Here is an 18,413-nt window from a genome sequence, read left to right on the forward strand (position 1 = left end):
CTCTAAATCTTTTTGCTTTTTCTTCAACTTCTCTCTTACCTGCCATTGCCATTGTAGCCTTAGCAACTACTCTTTTCCCTGGACCACTTCAGTCTTTGCATTCCTGGGTCCCCTCACTACCCCTCCCTCCCCACCTCCCCACCTCCCCATCACCTTTTCTCCTCTCCTCTTCCCACCTCCCCATCACCTCTCCTCCCCTCCCCATCACCTCTCCCCTCCTCACCCCTTTCTTTCCCTCCCCTCCTCTCCACATTGCTTTATAAACAGTCTTTATAACATGCAGATCTGATCATCCATCTCTTCTCCACCACTGCCTCCCCAAAATACTAGATAAAATCTAAAATCATTCACATGGACCCAGCACTTCCTTTTTGTCTCCAGCCACTTGCCCCTATGCTCTCTGCTACAGAGATTACAGCACACTTTCAGTGATTTTCTTTGACTCCACACTACTGTGTTACTTCTTACCTTAAATGCTTTGACAGGTACTTCCTGTACCTGGGATGCCTTGCTCCCTAAAGAAAGCCCTCTCTGAAATCTAGTCTAGATTAGAATTTCTGTCATAAAGCTCTCATAGTACCTCATACTTTTTCCTTTACTGGGTTTATCACAGTTTATAACTGTGTATTTGTGGAATTACTAGTTGCTGTCTGTTCTCTCCATTAAATTCTAAGACTCTAATTTGGTTGCTGTAGAAGTCTGAGAACCTGGTACAGTGTGGTACAACACAATTCGCATGAATGAATGAAGGAGCAAGAGGCTCACTGTGTGGTGGGGAAGATAGGCAGACATGCCAGTAACTAAATAACAAATGAGTTGAGTATTGTGAATGCCATAATAAAAGCATCAACAAAGGACTCCTAGAATACAGTGAAGGAGAGATTAATTTCACCTGATGGGATCTAGGAACAAACAGCTGTTTTATGTGAATTACAATTTCTGGTGACGACTTGTTTTCATATTTGTTTCTCCTCTTCCTCTTTTTTTCTCAGAGATCTAATATGATTCAACTAAGAACACCCTGCTGTTATAAAGAATGGTTCAGACTGTATTCCAGTGTTATATAACAATAATTTGTGTTTTAACTCATAATTTAATGCAGGTGAAAAATCTGAATTTTTATGATGTTGTTCTGGATTTTATATTAATGGATTCCTTTGAAGATTTAGAAAACCCACCCACATCCATACAGAATGTAGTAAATAACCGCTGGCTAAACTCTTCCTTCAAAGAAACTGTAAGTGGTGGTTTACCTTGTTTTCAACCATTTCAGTTTGATGAAAAATGGTCAGAACTGGGAAGATTAATAAGATTTACTTATATTTCTGCCTATAGAATGACTAGTGTGGAGACTGAGTTCATTCTTTGATATTGGAATCAGACGTGTACGATACACTATGTCTTCAGATGAAATTCTTCTTTGGCTCTTGTCAGTCCCTCCCTTGACCTGGAGGACCCAGTATTTCTTCAGATCTTGAATAAACTCAGGCTTCAGACTAGTTCAGGCCTAACCAAAAATTGTAACTGAACTGGCTCTGTGACTGAACTCAATATAGCAGTTGTAAAAAGACAATATGTATTTCTCAGAGGAAATACGGAGATTCATGTTCTCAAATAATATCAAAAATTAGGGGAGAAAGGAGCGCCTGGCTGGCTCAGCTGTTAGAACATGTGACTCTTGATCTCGGGTTAGTGAGTTCAGTCCCCACAATGGGTGTAGAAATTACTTAAAAATAAAAAATTTGTAAAATATTTTTTTAATTAGGGGAGGAAAAGAAAGAGGCGTGTGCAGACATAAAACAAGTTTAAACTGTATTCTGTACTTTGACTGTTTTCAGTTTCTCTTGTGTTTTTCTACTTAAATCTGTCTGACATTATTTTTTTTCGTTGTGTTTTTAAGTGTGTACCTGGAAGCAGGTGGAATGGATATTCATGATGCAGTTTGAATGCCTTTCAAAAAAAATGTTCCAACTGCCTATTTCACAAATATTTTAGAAATTCCTGCCATTACATTTGAAAGCATTTTTAATAAATCCACTTTTCCCTTAAAAGGTGTTTTACCTGTGGAAGGTATATAGTCTCCCGTTTCTATAACTGATTTGGTAAAGTGACCTTGTTCAAAGTTGGACCATGCCAGATTTCTTTAAGATCCACTTGGGTGTTTTAGGCCCTGTCGTTAAGGTTGTCTTCTTAGTTCTTTATTAGAATAAAACTGTTAGCTCTACCTACAACTATTTCCAGCAATACTATTCTTAAAGAAAAAAATTACTCTGTCTTCATTATTACACATACAACAGTTGTTATACATGTGTATCTCTGTACACATATTTTCATTTTCACTCTTTTCCCATAGGAACAGAATTGAAGAACTCCTAGAGTTGAACTCTGGTTACCAAGTTTCTGGTACCAGAGTTCAGCCTCTTTCCTTTAGTATCTTTGCATTTAATTTTAAAATTTATAAACACAAAGTATCTTTTCATTATTTTTACAAACAGTGGAAGGAATCTGGACTAGTTCTTTTCAGTGGTTAATGTTTTGAACAGTTTAGACCCATAACCTATGAATTTCTAATAAAAATCTCTCCTAATGCAATGTTTGCAGTTATCAATTTAAGTCTTGTTTTTTCTCATCTGCATTTATTTAGGCTGTGGCTTCAAGTTGTTGGTCAGTGCTGAAACAGAAAAGGCAACAGATGAAGGTAAACTTCATTTTGCCTTGGACTACTTTGTTGAGTGATTTGAGGCTCCTGTCAAACAGCTGAGTCAGTCCTCAAGTGGGGATGGCAGCTCATAAGGACTGTCACTCAAGCTGGATGAGTGACTTAATGATACTGGGTTGGCTTGTCCTGTTTTGAATTCCTTCTCCCTCTTGAGGCATGCATGGGATTTCTACTATGTGGGAAAGAGTTTAGAGTTAGAAATGGCTCAGATAGAATTTTTTAAATAATTCTGAGGGCCATATATTTGAATAATTTTTGTTTAAAATGATTCCAGAGACCCTGTGTTTTGAACAAGCTTTCCAAATGATGATTATAAACTCAGATGTTTGAGACTGGTTTGGGGTTAGGGAGCAGACTAGTAGACGCAGGCTTAATTTTCTCACTAGCTGTTATGACTTCAATCAAGTTCCTGACTCCGCTGAACTCCACTTCTCCCTTTTGCAGAATGGAGTTGGTGCCTACCTCATGGGGTGGCTGTAAGGGTGAAATGAGATAATATCTACCAGCTTCATTTAAACATAAAACTTAAAGCATAAATACAGAAACGAGTTTAATAAGTGCTAGTTACCATAATAGTCATGACAATAATGTATCTAGCTTTATCTGTTCTTAGCATAAATCTTGTGCCTTAGACTTGTCTTCTGCCTTACCCACAGATACCTATTTATCTCACCTCTTGGGAAACTATTTTCTGTAACTGGAATGCCATGCTCTATCCTCTGTATTTAATACATCATACCTTTTGTTGAGTTCAGCTCAACATTATTACTTGGCAAAGCGTGTTCTCGTACTTCAGCTCATGCTAATGTCCTACCTGTCTGTGGGATTTAGAATTTTAATATATGCAGAACCTCTCAGACTAAATGATAACTTCAGTGCATCCCTCATAACTTTATGGCCTTCATTGGTTAGCTGTGTGTGATTCAGGACAGGTTATGTAACTCCTCCAAAGTATCACTTTCTACATGATTAAAATGATGTTAACATGACCTACTTTTTCAGGAACTTTTTATCAGATTAAATAGAGCATATTATCTGGAATATAATGGTAAATTGCTGTTACAATATCTGTATTCTTTAAATTGATGTTTAGAAGATGATTCGGAGCCTATAAAATAGAAAATAACCCCTCCAAGAGACAGAATCTTAAAACATAGTTATCCCCAGTTGATGCTATATGACAAATCCCACAGGATGTTATATAGCAAGAGAATTTCAGAAGGCTATTAATAAACTTGGAGAGGTTCCTAAGTTACAACTGTATATGTTACTATTGCACAAGAAGAGGCCATTACACAATTAAATGCCTTGATAATATCTGGTTCCTCAACTGAAAGTTAGGGTTCTAATAAGCATTTTTTTGTGCTTAATCATTTAAAAATCATTTTGGTCTTTTTCAGATAATCTAATTAAGTGATTGTGTAAAGCTGTTTAATAGCTGAAACCCTGGTCATCTCATTCATCCTGAAAACTACAGTGCTAAGGAACGCCATAGCATTCTTGTTATTGCTTGGTTACAACACTTATATGATTGCTTTTTTATGAGGTATTTTTATGAGGTGAAAATGCCTTCAAGAAATAATGTTCCTCAGCATATTTGAAACCGTTTGCTAGAATATGAAAATTACATAAAACATCCTGTGACTCTAAAAGTTACTTGTAAGCTTATTCACATCCTTGGTAGACTGGCTCACCATTAACCCTTGGTCTACCCTCAAAAAAAGAGCCGGTCATACGATGGGCAGCAATTAGAGTTTCTCTACTAGAGATAGCTAATTCAAGAAGGTAAAAATAACTTGATTCTCATTTACTTCCCAACAGATCCCAGATGGCTTTTTTGCCCATTTCTATGCCATTTGTGAGCAAATCAGCCCTGTCCTAGCCTGGGGCTTTTTGGGTCCTAGAAATTCTCTCTATGATTTATGTTGCTTCTTTAAGGTACGTTCAGCCATTGAATCGTTTCTTTTCTCTAAATCAAAAAGCAGATAAGTTTTATTGTTTTGCTTTTGCTTGTGTAGAAAAAAAGAGTACCAGTGAAAGGTAAGGTTGTAAAAATCACCTGAATTCAGTTTTTAAATGCCAGTGGAACATTATTATATAGATTTGGTACTATATCCTGGAGTAGATATCATAAGTCCCGTCACTATCAATTCAATTCCGTCTATAATGGAGACACGTGTTTGGATGGTGTTAGTACCATGTTACAGTCAAGTTGCTGCAGACAGTTGTTCTTCATGTCTGGACCCTTTTGAAATACCTGTCTTTATTGCACATGTAGGCAATTTAGAGCTACATTCTGGTTCAAGGTTAACATGAATGATAAAATCTCAGGTGTGAGAAATAACATGCAAGTTTAAGGTTGTATTACAGAATACAAGTTATAATACGCTGCAGAATTTTCTGCCTGGCACAGTGCCAAGAAAAGTCCCACTATTTTTAAGTTTATTTATTTATTTTGAGAGATATAAATGTAAGAGAGAGAACACAAGCATGGGAGGGGCAAAGAGAGAGAGAATCAATCCCAGGCAGGCTCTGCACTGTCAGCACAGAGCCCAGCATGGAGCTTTATCCCATGAACCATGAGGTCATGACCTGAGCCGAAATCAAGAGTCAGACCCTCAACCGACTGAGCCCCCCAGGCACCCCAAGCCTCACTATTTAATAGTCTTGAATTTAGGCTGTTTCAAGGAGCAAATAAAAGTAAACATAATCAAGTATGAATCTGAAAGTTTTTGATGTTTGTAAGTTTGGATGTTTCACTATAGTGCTGATTTAAAAAGTTAAATTATTGGGATGCCTGAGTGGATCATTTGGTTAAGCATCTGACTTTGGTTCAGATCATGATCTCATGTTTCATGAGTCTGAGTCCTGCATCGGGTTCTTTGCTGACAGCTTGGAGCCTGCTTTGGATTCTATGTCTCCCTCTCTCTGCCCCTCTCTGGCTTGCACTCTGTCTCTGAGAAATAAATAATAATAAAACATTTTTAAAAAAGAGAAAGAACTTTTATAAAAAATAAAAAGTTGAATTATGTTTATGTGCTGTTAATATAGCATTTATGGTAATGTTTAAGAAATATTTATTTTACTGCCATTCAAAACTGGTCAATTTTTGAATCGTTTTCTTGAACTCCCAAATGGAAGGTATGTGTTTGTGGGGAAAATTTGGACTGAGAATTAAGTTTGTCATTAATGAACAGTCTGAATCTGGGCAAATCATGCTCTTGTCTTCTTTTTCTTCATCTCTAAGATGAGGGGGCTTGATAGGCTGATTGCTAACAACTCGTCCAGGTATAAAGTTAAGCAAATCTATGATGTGTGCCTTCTTAGTACTTCTTAACATTTGATTTCTGAGGATAGAAAGTAAGTATTTCTGTTTTTTGTTCTTTGGAATTACTTTTTTCCTCTCATCATGACAAACAGGCTGAGACTTAATATTTAGTAGTATACAACTTGCCTAAAATGAGTTTCAGAAAAAAAGAATGAGGGGCGCCTGGTTGGCTCAGTCGGTTAAGCGTCTGACTTCGGCTCAGGTCATGATCTCACGGTTTGTGGGTTCGAGCCCCACATCAGGCTCTGTGCTGACAGCTAGTTCAGAGTCTGGAGCCTGCTTCACATTCTGTATCTCCCTCTCTCTCTGACCCTCCCCTGCTCATGCTGTCTGTGTCTCTCTCTCTCTCTCTCCCTCTCTCTCTCTCTCTCAGAAATAAATTAAAAACATTTTAAAAAATGAGAGTTTTGCCATTTTGAACAATATGGATGGACCTAGAGGATATTATGCTAAGTGAAATAAGTCAGCCAGGGAAAGTCAAATGCCATATCATTTCACTTATATGTGGAAACCAGAAAACAAAGCAAATGAACAAACAAACAAGAAAAAAAAAACAAATAGAATCGTAAATACAGAGGGGCACTTGGCTGGCTCAGTTGGTAAAGCATACAACTCTTGATCTCGGGTCTGTGAGTTTTAGCCCCCCATTGGGTGTAGACATTACTTAAAAAAGAAATCTTAAGTAAATAAATACAGAGAACAAACTGGCGGTTGCCAGAAAGGAAGGGATTGAGAGGGTGGGCAAAATAGATGAAGGGGATTAAGAGGTAGAAACTTCCAGTTATAAAATAAATAAGTCACAGGGATGAAAAACACAACATAGGGAATATAGTCAGTAATGTTGTGATAACATCGCTTGGTGACAGGTGGTAACTACACTTACGGTGGTGAACTCTGAGTAATGTCAGCGTTGAACTTGCACTGTGTTGTACACCTGAAACTAATACAACACTGTATATCAACTATACGTCAGTTTTTTTAAATGGGTTTCATCAGAAGTGTTAACTTACTGAAATGAAATATCATTCATTATCTTCCACTGATTTGAAATCTGAAATTTGTATTTTTCATGTATCTTTATTTAGGTACAGAAAAATATACACTTAAAACTTAAAAATGGGGCACTGAGTGGCTCAGTCAGTTAAGCGTTGACTCTTGGTTTCGGCTTAAGTCATGTTTTCACAGTTTGGGAGTTCAAACCCTGCATCGAGCTCCATGCTCTCAGTGCGGGATTCTCTGCTTCTCCCCCACCCCTCTCTCTCAAAAATAAATAATTTAATTAATTAAAAGAACCAAAAGTTACAATTATGGGAAATAGTTTACTCTTCTATCTTATACTAGTACCAGTGTTCAGAAGTAACAGTGAAAGGGTCAGTTAATGAGAAAGAATTAATAATAGCTTCTTAAATTTATATAGTGCTTTCAGGGTTTACAGGCATTCCCAATAGATTATTTCTTCTTCATCATCATGTGAGCTCTGAAAGGTACAAAGGACTAGTATTATCCCTTATTTTACAGAAAAATAAAATGAGATCCAAGAAAGGTGTAAGCGCTTGTTCAAGGTTCCTTTTCCAATGGATATGGCACTAGCACTGGGAGTCTGGCCTTCTGACTCCTAATTCAATGCTTGTTACACTATTAGTAGCTATTTAGATAAACAAAATTGTGGTCTGTTAAGCACCAATTTGTTTTGTGTTCATTTTCCAGAATCAAGTTCTTTTCTTTCTCAAAGACATTTTCGACTTCGAGAAGGTGCGCTATTCCAGTATAGAGACTTTGGCCGAAGACCTCATGCAGTTACTTATTCGCCGCACTGAACTCTTAATGGCCTACCTTGGAGCTGATGCACTGAGGCATACAAGTAGTTGTATAAGTAGTCATGGTCATGTTATGTCCAGTGGCCTGTTGGAAGCCAAAGTACAATAGGTACCATAAAAACCATACATCTTGAGTGTGCTATGAAATATTTAAGGTAACTATTGATTTTGTAACACACATTACAAGGAATTGGGGATATGGACTCAGGGAGGGAAAAAAAAATCCGGTAAAGAACAAGTGATCCTACTATATTTACACAGAAGTTCTGTCATTGAATCCCTGTGTACTGTATCCAAAGTGACATTTTCCAGTCTTTAGGTAATAATTTAAGTGGTGAAATGTTGTATATTTTACAGAAATATTGCTTGAATTGAAACCAGTTACTTGGGAGTTAATATGTCGTCTTGAAGTTGTCTGCAGTGTCCAGTATCATTCTCCAAAGCGCTGTTTTTATGCTTTGCACCTTGAATATATACACTTTAGCCAAGACCGTTGTGGCCCACACATGTAAGAATATATGACTCCTTGTTTCAACAAGTTTAACTTTGCCTGAAAATGTATTTTTCATTGTAAAGTTATTCATTGTTTAATCAAGTTTGGGCAGTAGTGATGTTTAATATGTACTGCTTATATTATTGCTTGTGCATTCGCTTATGTTTGAATCAAAAAAATTGTAATGGCTATCTTATAAAACATTTAAATGAATTGACACTGAGAAGCTTACAAGTTTATATTAGATTTATTGCAGTTTCCAAAATATATTATTTTGGTCCTATAAGTTAGAATAGAGACTGAAGAAATTTCTTTTATCTTTTTATAGATTAGAGCATTTTCCCTTGAATGAATATTGATTAAAAAGATAACATTTATTAACTGTGAGAGGTAATTAAGATTTTTTGTTTGTGTAGTTTTGAGACTGTCTCCCAATAAATATCTCAAGGTATTAATCTGGATACAGTAAAATAATTTTCCTTTCTCCTTTTATAGAACTTAGCACACTGGGGGTTTGTCATATTATGCCCCTATTTTTAAAATATTCATACTTTGACTCTTAGTGAAGTTTTAAAGGTTTTTTTTTTCCCTGAATATAGAACAAAATATTTTTTAGTGGTATGGAAGTATATTTCATGTCCTTTATGATAAATAAATGAATGAACAAATGGCTTGTTCATATGAGGGGTTCTTCAGGGTATATTAGATACATTCAGAACTGTATTAATTTTGTGTCTAAACCATATATACCACTTATTTAAAGTGACTCACTCAGCAAATCAATGGATTGGATTCATTGATTATGCTCCTAAGGTGGGTTTTATTTATTTTAGGAGTGAGTTACCCAGAAAGATCTGAAGTATATTTTTTAAAAATGAATTTTTAAAGTGCCTAGTTTCTGATTAATGAATAGAAAATGAAAAGCAAGGGGAAAAAGCATAATCTTTTAAGGTTTTGAATTTACATATGTGCCATATATATGTAATATTGATTACAAAATGTGAGTTTCAGAATCTTTATGCTGTTTTCATGTTACTGTGTTCCATAATATGGGTTACAGCATTAAACAGTATGAAATATTGCTCTGATATTTAGCTCCTGACCTTCCTTATGTATATTATTAATTTAACAATTGGCTATTTGTAACTCTTATTATTGATGGAGGAATATCATTGGAAGTATCAAAGCTAAAAGTTCCATTATATGTTGTTTTATTTTTTAACTCATCTCTTGTATTTTTAGCTTCTTGTTGAGGTACCCCTGACCTTGAATGAGTCACACACATGTGTATACACACACACATTCCCATCATTGTGTAGACAGGACAGTTATTGCTTATATTAATCTTCCTGTTTGCAGGGGGAGGCTAAATGTTTTAAGCTGTGGTTTTACAAACAAAGATAGAAGTAAACTTAATTACTTTTTTATTTGAGGAAGATATTATTTGAAATCTATTTTGAAGAATTGCACTATTTAATAATGCTGCTATTACATAATATAACTCTGGGGAATTTATTTCATCAGATAAGATGAATGGCTTTCCAGAAGGTGTTTTTTCTTCTCTTTCACATTTCACCTTAAGAAAAAAAGCCACCCATATTCAAGAGGTTGGTTTGTCAAAATCAGTGAGTTTGATTAGTTTCTAGGCGGTTGTGTAGCTACTACTTTAGCAAAAATGCTTTCTTTGTGGCCTTTGACAAAAGAGATAAGAGTGACCAAATACAACTTCAGGGTGATAAGTATGGGAAAAACCTCTCTATTGTAAGGGAAGAAACTTGAATTAGTTAAACATCTCTCAAAAACGGTTCATACACGGAACATACGTACCAATTCCAGTTTGCCTCGAAATTAGGTTAAACAGTTAAAGCAGTGTTGTAATAATAAAAAAGGATTAAACTAAGTCTGGAGCCTTTTAGGAAGGAACCCTGTTTGACACTTAACATGACCATTGTGAGTCCTACTAACATCCACTGCCCTGTGTACATGATAAGAGGGTGTTAAAATCATCCTGAGAAAATGGCTTTTTCTCCTGTTTTCTGGAAGAAAAAAGATCAGTGTTCAGGTGATTCATATTTGCTAACTTTTTTTTTTCTATTTTTGTTTCTCTGTGTTTTTGTTCAAAAGGCTAGTTATTTCTTCTCGAAGGCTTATGTTTATTAAATATCAAATTGAGGTTACTTTTTTAAAATAAAGAAGCCAAGTTTGTCATACTCTTCTAGTCAGCTCCAAAAACCTTTCTCTCAGAAAAAAAAGTACTATTTATTTGCATCGATTTATTTTGATTCTGTTGTTAAATTATCTGACTTTATAAAAAAAATGTAAACTTTCTCTTGCCTTAAGATGCAACATGTTCACACCTGAAACTATTGCAACATTGTGTCTCAACTATGTTTCAATTTTTAAAAAGGTCACATTTTCTACTTAAATGATTACCTAAAGAGTGGTTATTTGCATCACAAAAGAATTAGTTTATTATCCCTTTAAGCCTATGAAATAGGAATGCCAAAGTAACATTTAATATACTTCTCTGTGACCTTTCATAATCAAATTTTAATTATGTTCGTGACATAATTTGGTTTTATTTTAATTAATATGAACACATATAGGAAATTATTTGGAGTATATATTTCAAAGTGATTATAAGAATGAGGCTGAATTCAAATCTTTTGTTTTTTACTTGGATTAATCATATTTAGAAATTTCTCTAAGTGAGACTCAAGAATTTGTATAATCTATGATTAATGGAAATAAGGGCATTCTTTCTTTGTTCCTAATGATTGTTATGTTATCGTTTTGCTTAGTTTGAGAACAATCATGTATTATCTTTACTTGGCTGATATTAGTAAATGTGTCTATTTCCTAAATGTAAGGACTGTACTTATTAATTTATGTAAAAGTGAAGCTCTACAGTAGCAGGAAAAAAAAATAGCACTGGCTCTTTAGCCAAAATAAAACTCTGTAACATGGATGTATCTCTACTACTGCCAAATAAAGAATTGATGGTACATCTTACTGATGTATTGACTATTTTATACAATGCTTACATACATTTGCAAGATCACACCTGTCTCATCAGACCCTGACATATAGAAACTTTCGGTCTCCATAAGACCACACATCTACAGGCACAGAGAAGAGACACTGCAGAACTGTTGGAACCAAGCACCAAAGCAGATGTTTTCTTTATGGACTAAGTGGGAGAAAAGACAGTTTTATGAGGAGTAAAGCCAAAGTACTTGTGTTGGGGATATTTGTTTGTTTGTGTTTGAGAGAGAGCATGTGTGCAAGTGGAGGAGGGGCAGAGACCGAGAGAGAGAGGGAGAGAGAGGGAGAGAGAGAGAGAGAGAGAGAGAGAGAGAGAGAGAGAGAGAGAAAATCTTAAGCAGGCCACACGGCCAGCAAGAGTCCGATATGGGATCATGACCTGAACGGAAATCAGGAGTCGGGTGCTTAACTTACTGAGCCACCCAGATGCCCCAAGAGTACTTGTGTTTTAATTGATGAAGTGTTTTGATTGACACAATATAAATGTATCTGATTGATGATCGTGCAACCATCTCTATTCAGACATCCTGTTTCCCACCACTTCCTTGTCAAAGTTCAGACACAGTCAATCAAGGAGAAGGGGGTGCTGCCTGGACACTGCCGGAAGCACCAGGGGAAAGAACGGTTTGTCTGGAGGTAAATACAGCAGTCGCCATACGAGTATGAGGTCACTGTCTTCCCAGCACAGAAATGGGGTGGGGGATGGACAGGGATCTGGAGCAACGTCTCCGTCTCCTCTTCTGTTTTCTTTGTCACCTGCCACCCTCCTTGCTCTCCCATGCCATCCTCCATCCCACTGCCTGAACTTAATGTTTTGTATTTTAAACATCTCTGAATTTGGGGGCTCCTGGTTGGCTCAGTTGGAAGGGCTTGAGACTCTCGATCTCGGGGCCGTGAGTTCGAGCCCCACACTGGGGATAGCGATTATGTAAGTAAATTAATAAAAATAAAAATTTTAAACATCTCTGAAATTTTAAGTATGTTTAGAATATGTCTGTACAAGCATCTCAGTGTCTTGTTACATTATTTGCAGGGCTTTGCTGGAAATGTTTATTAACTCATTTGGTTTACCCACCGTCTTCCTTACTGCTCTTATGCCTCTTTTGACTTTTATTACAAAGTATTTCTTTTTTTACCCTGTATTCTGTAATACTTTATCCTGCCCTGTCTTCTCCTTTAATCTCTCCCTCTCCTCATGCTGCTGACATCTTTGATCAACTCCACAGCTCTCTTGTCTGCTGAGGTGTTGTGTTTTTTTTCTCCCTACCTCTGAACAGTGAAAACCTTTCAGTAACCTTCATCATTTGGGCAGGGAAGGACTGAATTCCAGTATAGAAGAAAAAAGCAAACCTTCCTTTGACACTTTATTCTTTGCTTAAAAGCCACAGCAAAGCAACTGGTACATCAAATATCACCTCAACATTTTGCTTTTAACTGTCTCTTATGTATGTCACAAAAGCCTTCCACAAAGTACATTTATATATAGGAGATTACAGAACTTTTATGATTTGCTGTGTTTGAAATAATACCATTAATACTTGTCTATAGAAAAGCACTTTGACATTTGCAAGCACTTAAAATACAAGACTTTCAGAACTTTGTTGTTTGTTTGTTTAACAACACTGTGAGAAAATAGGACCAAAGACTTTAAAAAGGACTGGGTCCTTAATGTGGCTAGGAGATGGCTAATTTAAAAAAGTAGGGGGGCGCCTGAGTGACTTAGTTGAGCGTCTAACTCTTGATTTCATCTCAGGTCATGATCCCAAGGTCATGGGATCAGGCCCTGCATTGAGCTCCACACGGAGCGTGGAGCCTGCTTAAAATTCTATGCTTCTGCCCCTCTTCCCCACTTGTGCATGAGCTCCTCTCTCTCTGTCTGTTTCTCTTTTATTTTTTTTAATGTTTATTTATTCCTGAGAGAGAGAAAAACAGAGTTGAGCAGGGGAGGGGCAGAGCAAGACACCGAGTCTGAAGCAGGCTCCAGGCCATGAGCTATCAGCACAGAGCCCAACCTGGGGCTCGAACTCAAGAGATGAGTCATGACCTGAGCTGAAGTCAGACGCTTAACCAACTGAGCCATCCAGGCACCCCTCTCTGTCTCTTTAAAAAAAAAAAAAAAAAGTAGGTTGGGGGTCCCTGGGTTGCTCAGTGGGTCAGGTCATGCTCTCACAGCTCATGGGTTCAAGCCTGGCATCGGGCTCTATGCTGACAGTTCAGAACCTGGAGCCTGCTTCAGATTCTGTGTCTGCCTCTCTCTCTGCCCCTCCCCAGCTCACGCTTTCTCTCCTTCAAAAATAAACAAGCAAACAAACAAACAAAAAAGTAGGTTAGAGGAGCCTGGGTGGCTCAGTTGGGGAAGCATATGACTCATGGTTTCAGCTCAGGTCACCATCTCACATTTTGTGAGTTTGAGCCCCACATGGGTCTCTGAGCTGACAGTGCAGAACCTGTTTGGGATTCTCTCTCTGCCCCTCCCCCACGCTCTGTCTCTTGAAATAAATAAACTTTTAAAGAAAGTAGGTTAAAGCAGGTGTGTTTGTTATCTACTGCTGCATAACAAATCATCCCCAAATTTAGCAGCTTGAAACAATAAACGTTATCTCACAGTTTCTGAGGGTTGGAATCCAGGAATGGCTGTTTCTGGTGTTTCTGGCTTATAGTGTCTCCTGAGATTGCAGCCATTTGAAGGTTTGAGCAGGATTTGCTTTCAACATTTGCTTACTCACGTGGCTGTGGTTAAAGGAGTGTTAGGTCCTTGTCTAACCTAACCAAGAGGAGTGTGGGCCTCTTGGCTGCATGAGTGTCTTTAAAACCATTGCATCTTCCAGAGTGAGCAATCCAAGAGATATCAAGGCCAAAGATACAGTATCTTTTATAACCTAGGCTGGGAAGCGGCACACTTGTGCCATGTTCTATTGATCATACAGACCAATCCTGACACAATATGGGAGGAGATTACACAAGGGTGTAAATATTAAAAGGCAGGATCATTTGGGGTCATCTGAGTGGCTGGATACCACCACAGGGAGCCATAATACATTACATATAGTTAAGGTAGATTATTTTAAATGAATAAATATGTATTCTTTGGGCAATAATTTGATGTAGGGTCAAGGCCTTCAGTAGGAGTGTGGATCCATTTGGCATTCTGAGCTATCTTTGTTGTATAGACTATATATCTAAATCATCATCTGAGATTTCCAGTTTCCCTTACTTTTGAAGGAGAAAACATTTACGTGGAAAGCAATGAATGCCAAATCCCCCTCATTTTCGTAATTTTGTAGCCACTTTTATACATTTCTCTTCCCCACATCTAGCTTGATGGTAATTTTTATAATCTATTTGCCTTTTTCAAGTCTTCAAAGCTTTCACCCTAGCTTTTGTAAAAACTATAACTTATTTTGCTTTTATATTTCTTCCTTTTTGTAATGGTTATGTCATTTCAGTAATGTGCAACCGATATAATCAAGTTTGAGAATAAACCCAAGTGATTCATGATCGGTATATGAGGAATGTTTATTAAAAAATGGCAAATCTTAGATTTCACGTAGTCTTTTTTTTTTTTTAATTTAATTTACGTATTTATTTTGCAAGAGAGAGAGTGTGCCAGTGGGGAAAGGGCAAATAAAGAGGATCCCAAGCAGGCTCCAGGCTGTCGGTGCAGAGCCCAATGAGGGGCTCAATCTCCTGAACCGTGAGATCATGACCTGAGCCAAAATCCAGAGTTGGACATGTAACAAACTGAACCTCCCAGACACCCATCAAATAGTCTTAAATGTAGCATGTCCAAAACTGAGCTCCTGACTACACCGGCCTAAACCTCCTCCTGTCCGCAATTGACAACTCGCAACTCCATTCTTCCAGATCCTCAGGCCAAAAACTTTGTCCTCACACCTCATGTTGCATCTTCCACCAAAATCTACCAGTTCTACTCTTTAAAATGTACCAAGAAAAAAACGTGCCAAGCGCTTCTCACTATCTTCCCAGGTATCAGCATGGTCCAAACTCCCACTACCTGTCGTCTGGTTATTTTGAAAGCCTTGTAATTGGTCTTCCTGTTTCATTTAGTGTATTTTTGTTTTTTGGGTTTTTTTAACATTTATTTTTGAGAGGGAGACAGAGTGCGAGCAGGGGAGGGGCAGAGAGAGAGGGAGACACAGAATGTGAAGCAGCCTCCAGGCTCTGAGCTGGAGCACATCAGTCAGAGTGAACATGCTAAAATTTGTCATATTGTGTCACTACTTTATTCAGAATCCACCACAGACACCCATCTTAAAGGCCAAAGTCCTTACAATGTTAGACAAAAGGGTTCTCCACCGTCTGTGTCCTGCCCCTGTCCACTTCCTCTTTTCACCCTATGTCTACCCAGCTTCACCCACGCAAGTCTCCTTGCTCTTCCTACATGTCAGGATCTTTCTCAGGTTTTCTCTCTCTCTTGGACCCCTTTTGTACAATATTTGGGGCACCCGGGTGGCTCAGTTGGTTGAACAACCAACTCTTGATTTCAGCTCGTCATGATCTCACGGTTTGTGAGATTGAGCTTCGCAAGGCGCTCTGTGCTGACAGTGTAGAGCTTGTTTGGGATTCTCTCTCTCCCATGCCCCCCCCCCCCACACTCTTTCTCTGAAAATAAATGAAATTAAAAATAAGAGGGGTAAGCTATTCTTTCCTCAATTAAAGAAATGTTCTAGATTGGTAATTAAAACAGCTATTTAAACTTAATCTAATCTAGACAGGTGGCCTAGATGGTCCAGCTCGCCCCCTCGCTCCCTTCACTACCATTACCTCGACCTTCTTTAGTTCATGGAACTGTCCGTGATCATTCTGGCTGCAGGGCCTTTGCACAAGCTGATCTCTCTGCATGACATGCTCTTTCCCCCACTCCCCACCTACTAACTTCAATATATGCTCTTGCTGTCTACTTAAATGCTGCTTTCTCAGAGAAGACTTCCTTTCACTCCCAATCTGTGTCAGTGTCCCCTATTATGAACTCTCATTCCACCCCTTTCCTCTTTAAACTTTCCAACTTAAGAGTTTACATTTATTTTTATGATTTAAAGAAGTGAGTAGAAGCTCTCTTAACTGAGAATCCACTTAGTGGGTTCACCCCATTAAACAAAGTGCTTCATTCTTCCTACAAAGCTCTAATATAGAGGGACACCTGGGTGGCTCAGTCAGTTAAGCATCCAACTCTTGGTTTCAGCTCAGGTCATGATCTCATGGTTTGTGGGTTTGAGACCCGAGTTGGGATCTGTGCTGGCAGCACAGAGCCTGCATGGAATATTCTCTCTTTCTTTCTCTCTGTCTCTCTGTCTCTCTCTGTCTCTCTCTCCCCCCTCTCTCCCTCTCTCTCCCCCCCTCCCTCCCTCTCTCCCCCCTCCCTCTTTCTCTCTCTCTCCCTCTCTCTTTCTCTCTCTCTCCTGCTTGTGCTGTCTCTGTCTCTCTCAAAATAAACAAATAAACTAAAAAGTCCCTCTAATTGGTACCCACATCATGCAAGGCCTCTTCTGCCTTCACCAATTCATTATTCATTTTTTTGTTCAACAAATATGCAGTTCTAGATATTTAGGATATAGCAGTTGAAAAGATAAATTACAAGTCCTCCCATTATGGAGCAGACACTCTAGTGGAAGAAGGCAGACAATAAGCAAACCATGTACTTAGTGATCTGCAATACAGATAAAACCAGAGCAGGAAAGTAGGGAATGCTGTGAATGAGGTGAGTGGATATCGTAGTTTTATTTTATTTTCGTTGTTTTAGAGACAGTACCCACAGGTGCACGTGAGCAGGGGAGGGGAAAGGCAAAGGGAGAGAGAATCTTAAGCAGGCTCTGTGCTGCCTCAGCTTACACATTTTATTATTTTTTTTAATGTTTATTTTTGAGAGAGAGTGCATGTGTGCAAGCAGAGGAAGGGCAGAGATGGGGGGAACCCATGATCCAAAGGAGGCTCCATAGTGACAGCAGAGAGCCAGATGTGAGACTCCAACTCACCAACTGTGAGATCATGATCTAAGCCAAAATTCACTGCTTAACCGACTGAGCCACCCAGGCACCCTCCACCAGCTTACACCTTTTAAACGAATTTCCAGGGCACCTGGGTGGCTCAGTCAGTTAAGTGTCTGACTTTAGCTCAGGTCATGATCTCACAGTTCATGGGTTCAAACCCCGCATTGCCTCTGTGCTGACAGCTCAGAGCCTGGAGCCTGTTTCAGATTCTGTGTCTCCATCTCTCTCTGCCCCTCCTCTGCTCATGTGCTCGCTCTCTCTCTCTCAGAAATAATTTTTTTTTAAAAAATTTCCATCCTGGCACACCTGAGCGGCTCAGTCAGTTAAGTGTTTGACTCTTGGTTTTGGCTCAGGTATGATCTCACAGTTCATAAGTTTGAGCCTCGCCTCAGGTTCTGGACTGACAGTGTGGAGCCTGCTTGGGATTCTCTCTCTCTCTGCCCCTTCCTTCCCCCCACCCCCAACACTGTGGCATGAGCACTCTCTCTCTCACTCAAATAAATAAACTTAAAAAATAAATTTCCTGGGGCACCAGGGTGGCTCAGTCAAGCGTCTGACTTCGGCTCAGGTCATGATCTCATGGTTCATGGGTTCGAGCCCCGCATCGGGCTCCGTGCTGACAGCTCGGAGCCTGGAGCCTGTTTCAGATTCTGTGTCTCCCTTTTTCTCTGATCCTCCCCTGCTCATGCTGTCTCTCTCTCTCTCTCTCTCTCAGAAATAAGTAAAACACTAAAAAAATTTTTAAAAAAATTTCCATCTTGAGTGGATGGTGATGGGGTGGAGATAAAAAGCTACAGCTGGGAGTAGAGAGCCTTTTCCATATCCCTGAAAATATAACCTGAGCACCACTGTCCAGAGCTGGAAGTTGGAAGGGCTTGTCCCTGCTGTATCTCTGCGGATGCTACCACAATACGATTTTTATATTTTTCTCTTTTTTTGTTTGTTCTCTCTCTTCTATCTTTTATTATTTGTTTTCTGCATGCAGTGAAAAACTGAAGATCTC

The 18,413-nt window shown here is 38.5% G+C and overlaps 1 protein-coding gene and 2 non-coding genes across 5 annotated transcripts in view; all 3 read left to right on the forward strand.

The window, feature by feature from the left end:
* Positions 1 to 11,369, forward strand: part of MIGA1 (mitoguardin 1) — a 93,524-nt gene extending 82,155 nt beyond the window's left edge. For 2 of the 3 annotated variants that reach the window (XM_077771080.1, XM_077771081.1), the window contains exons 13-16: positions 1,103 to 1,237; positions 2,645 to 2,698; positions 4,541 to 4,657; positions 7,755 to 11,369. In XM_077771080.1, coding sequence (XP_077627206.1) covers positions 1,103 to 1,237; positions 2,645 to 2,698; positions 4,541 to 4,657; positions 7,755 to 7,973 — 525 coding nt within the window. In that variant the 3' untranslated portion in view covers positions 7,974 to 11,369. The remainder of the gene's footprint in view (positions 1 to 1,102; positions 1,238 to 2,644; positions 2,699 to 4,540; positions 4,658 to 7,754) is intronic. The other variant, XM_077771082.1, reaches the window with a different exon arrangement.
* Positions 6,208 to 6,292, forward strand: TRNAR-UCG (transfer RNA arginine (anticodon UCG)). The gene has a single exon. It is a non-coding gene; the product is annotated as a tRNA-Arg (tRNA).
* Positions 11,370 to 12,247: 878 nt separating the features above from the next.
* TRNAE-CUC (transfer RNA glutamic acid (anticodon CUC)) lies at positions 12,248 to 12,320 on the forward strand. The gene has a single exon. It is a non-coding gene; the product is annotated as a tRNA-Glu (tRNA).
* Positions 12,321 to 18,413: the final 6,093 nt, after the last annotated feature.

The sequence above is a fragment of the Crocuta crocuta genome, unplaced genomic scaffold (genome assembly GCF_008692635.1).
Source record: "Crocuta crocuta isolate KB4526 unplaced genomic scaffold, BGI_CrCroc_1.0 scaffold125, whole genome shotgun sequence".
Lineage (NCBI taxonomy): Eukaryota > Metazoa > Chordata > Mammalia > Carnivora > Hyaenidae > Crocuta > Crocuta crocuta.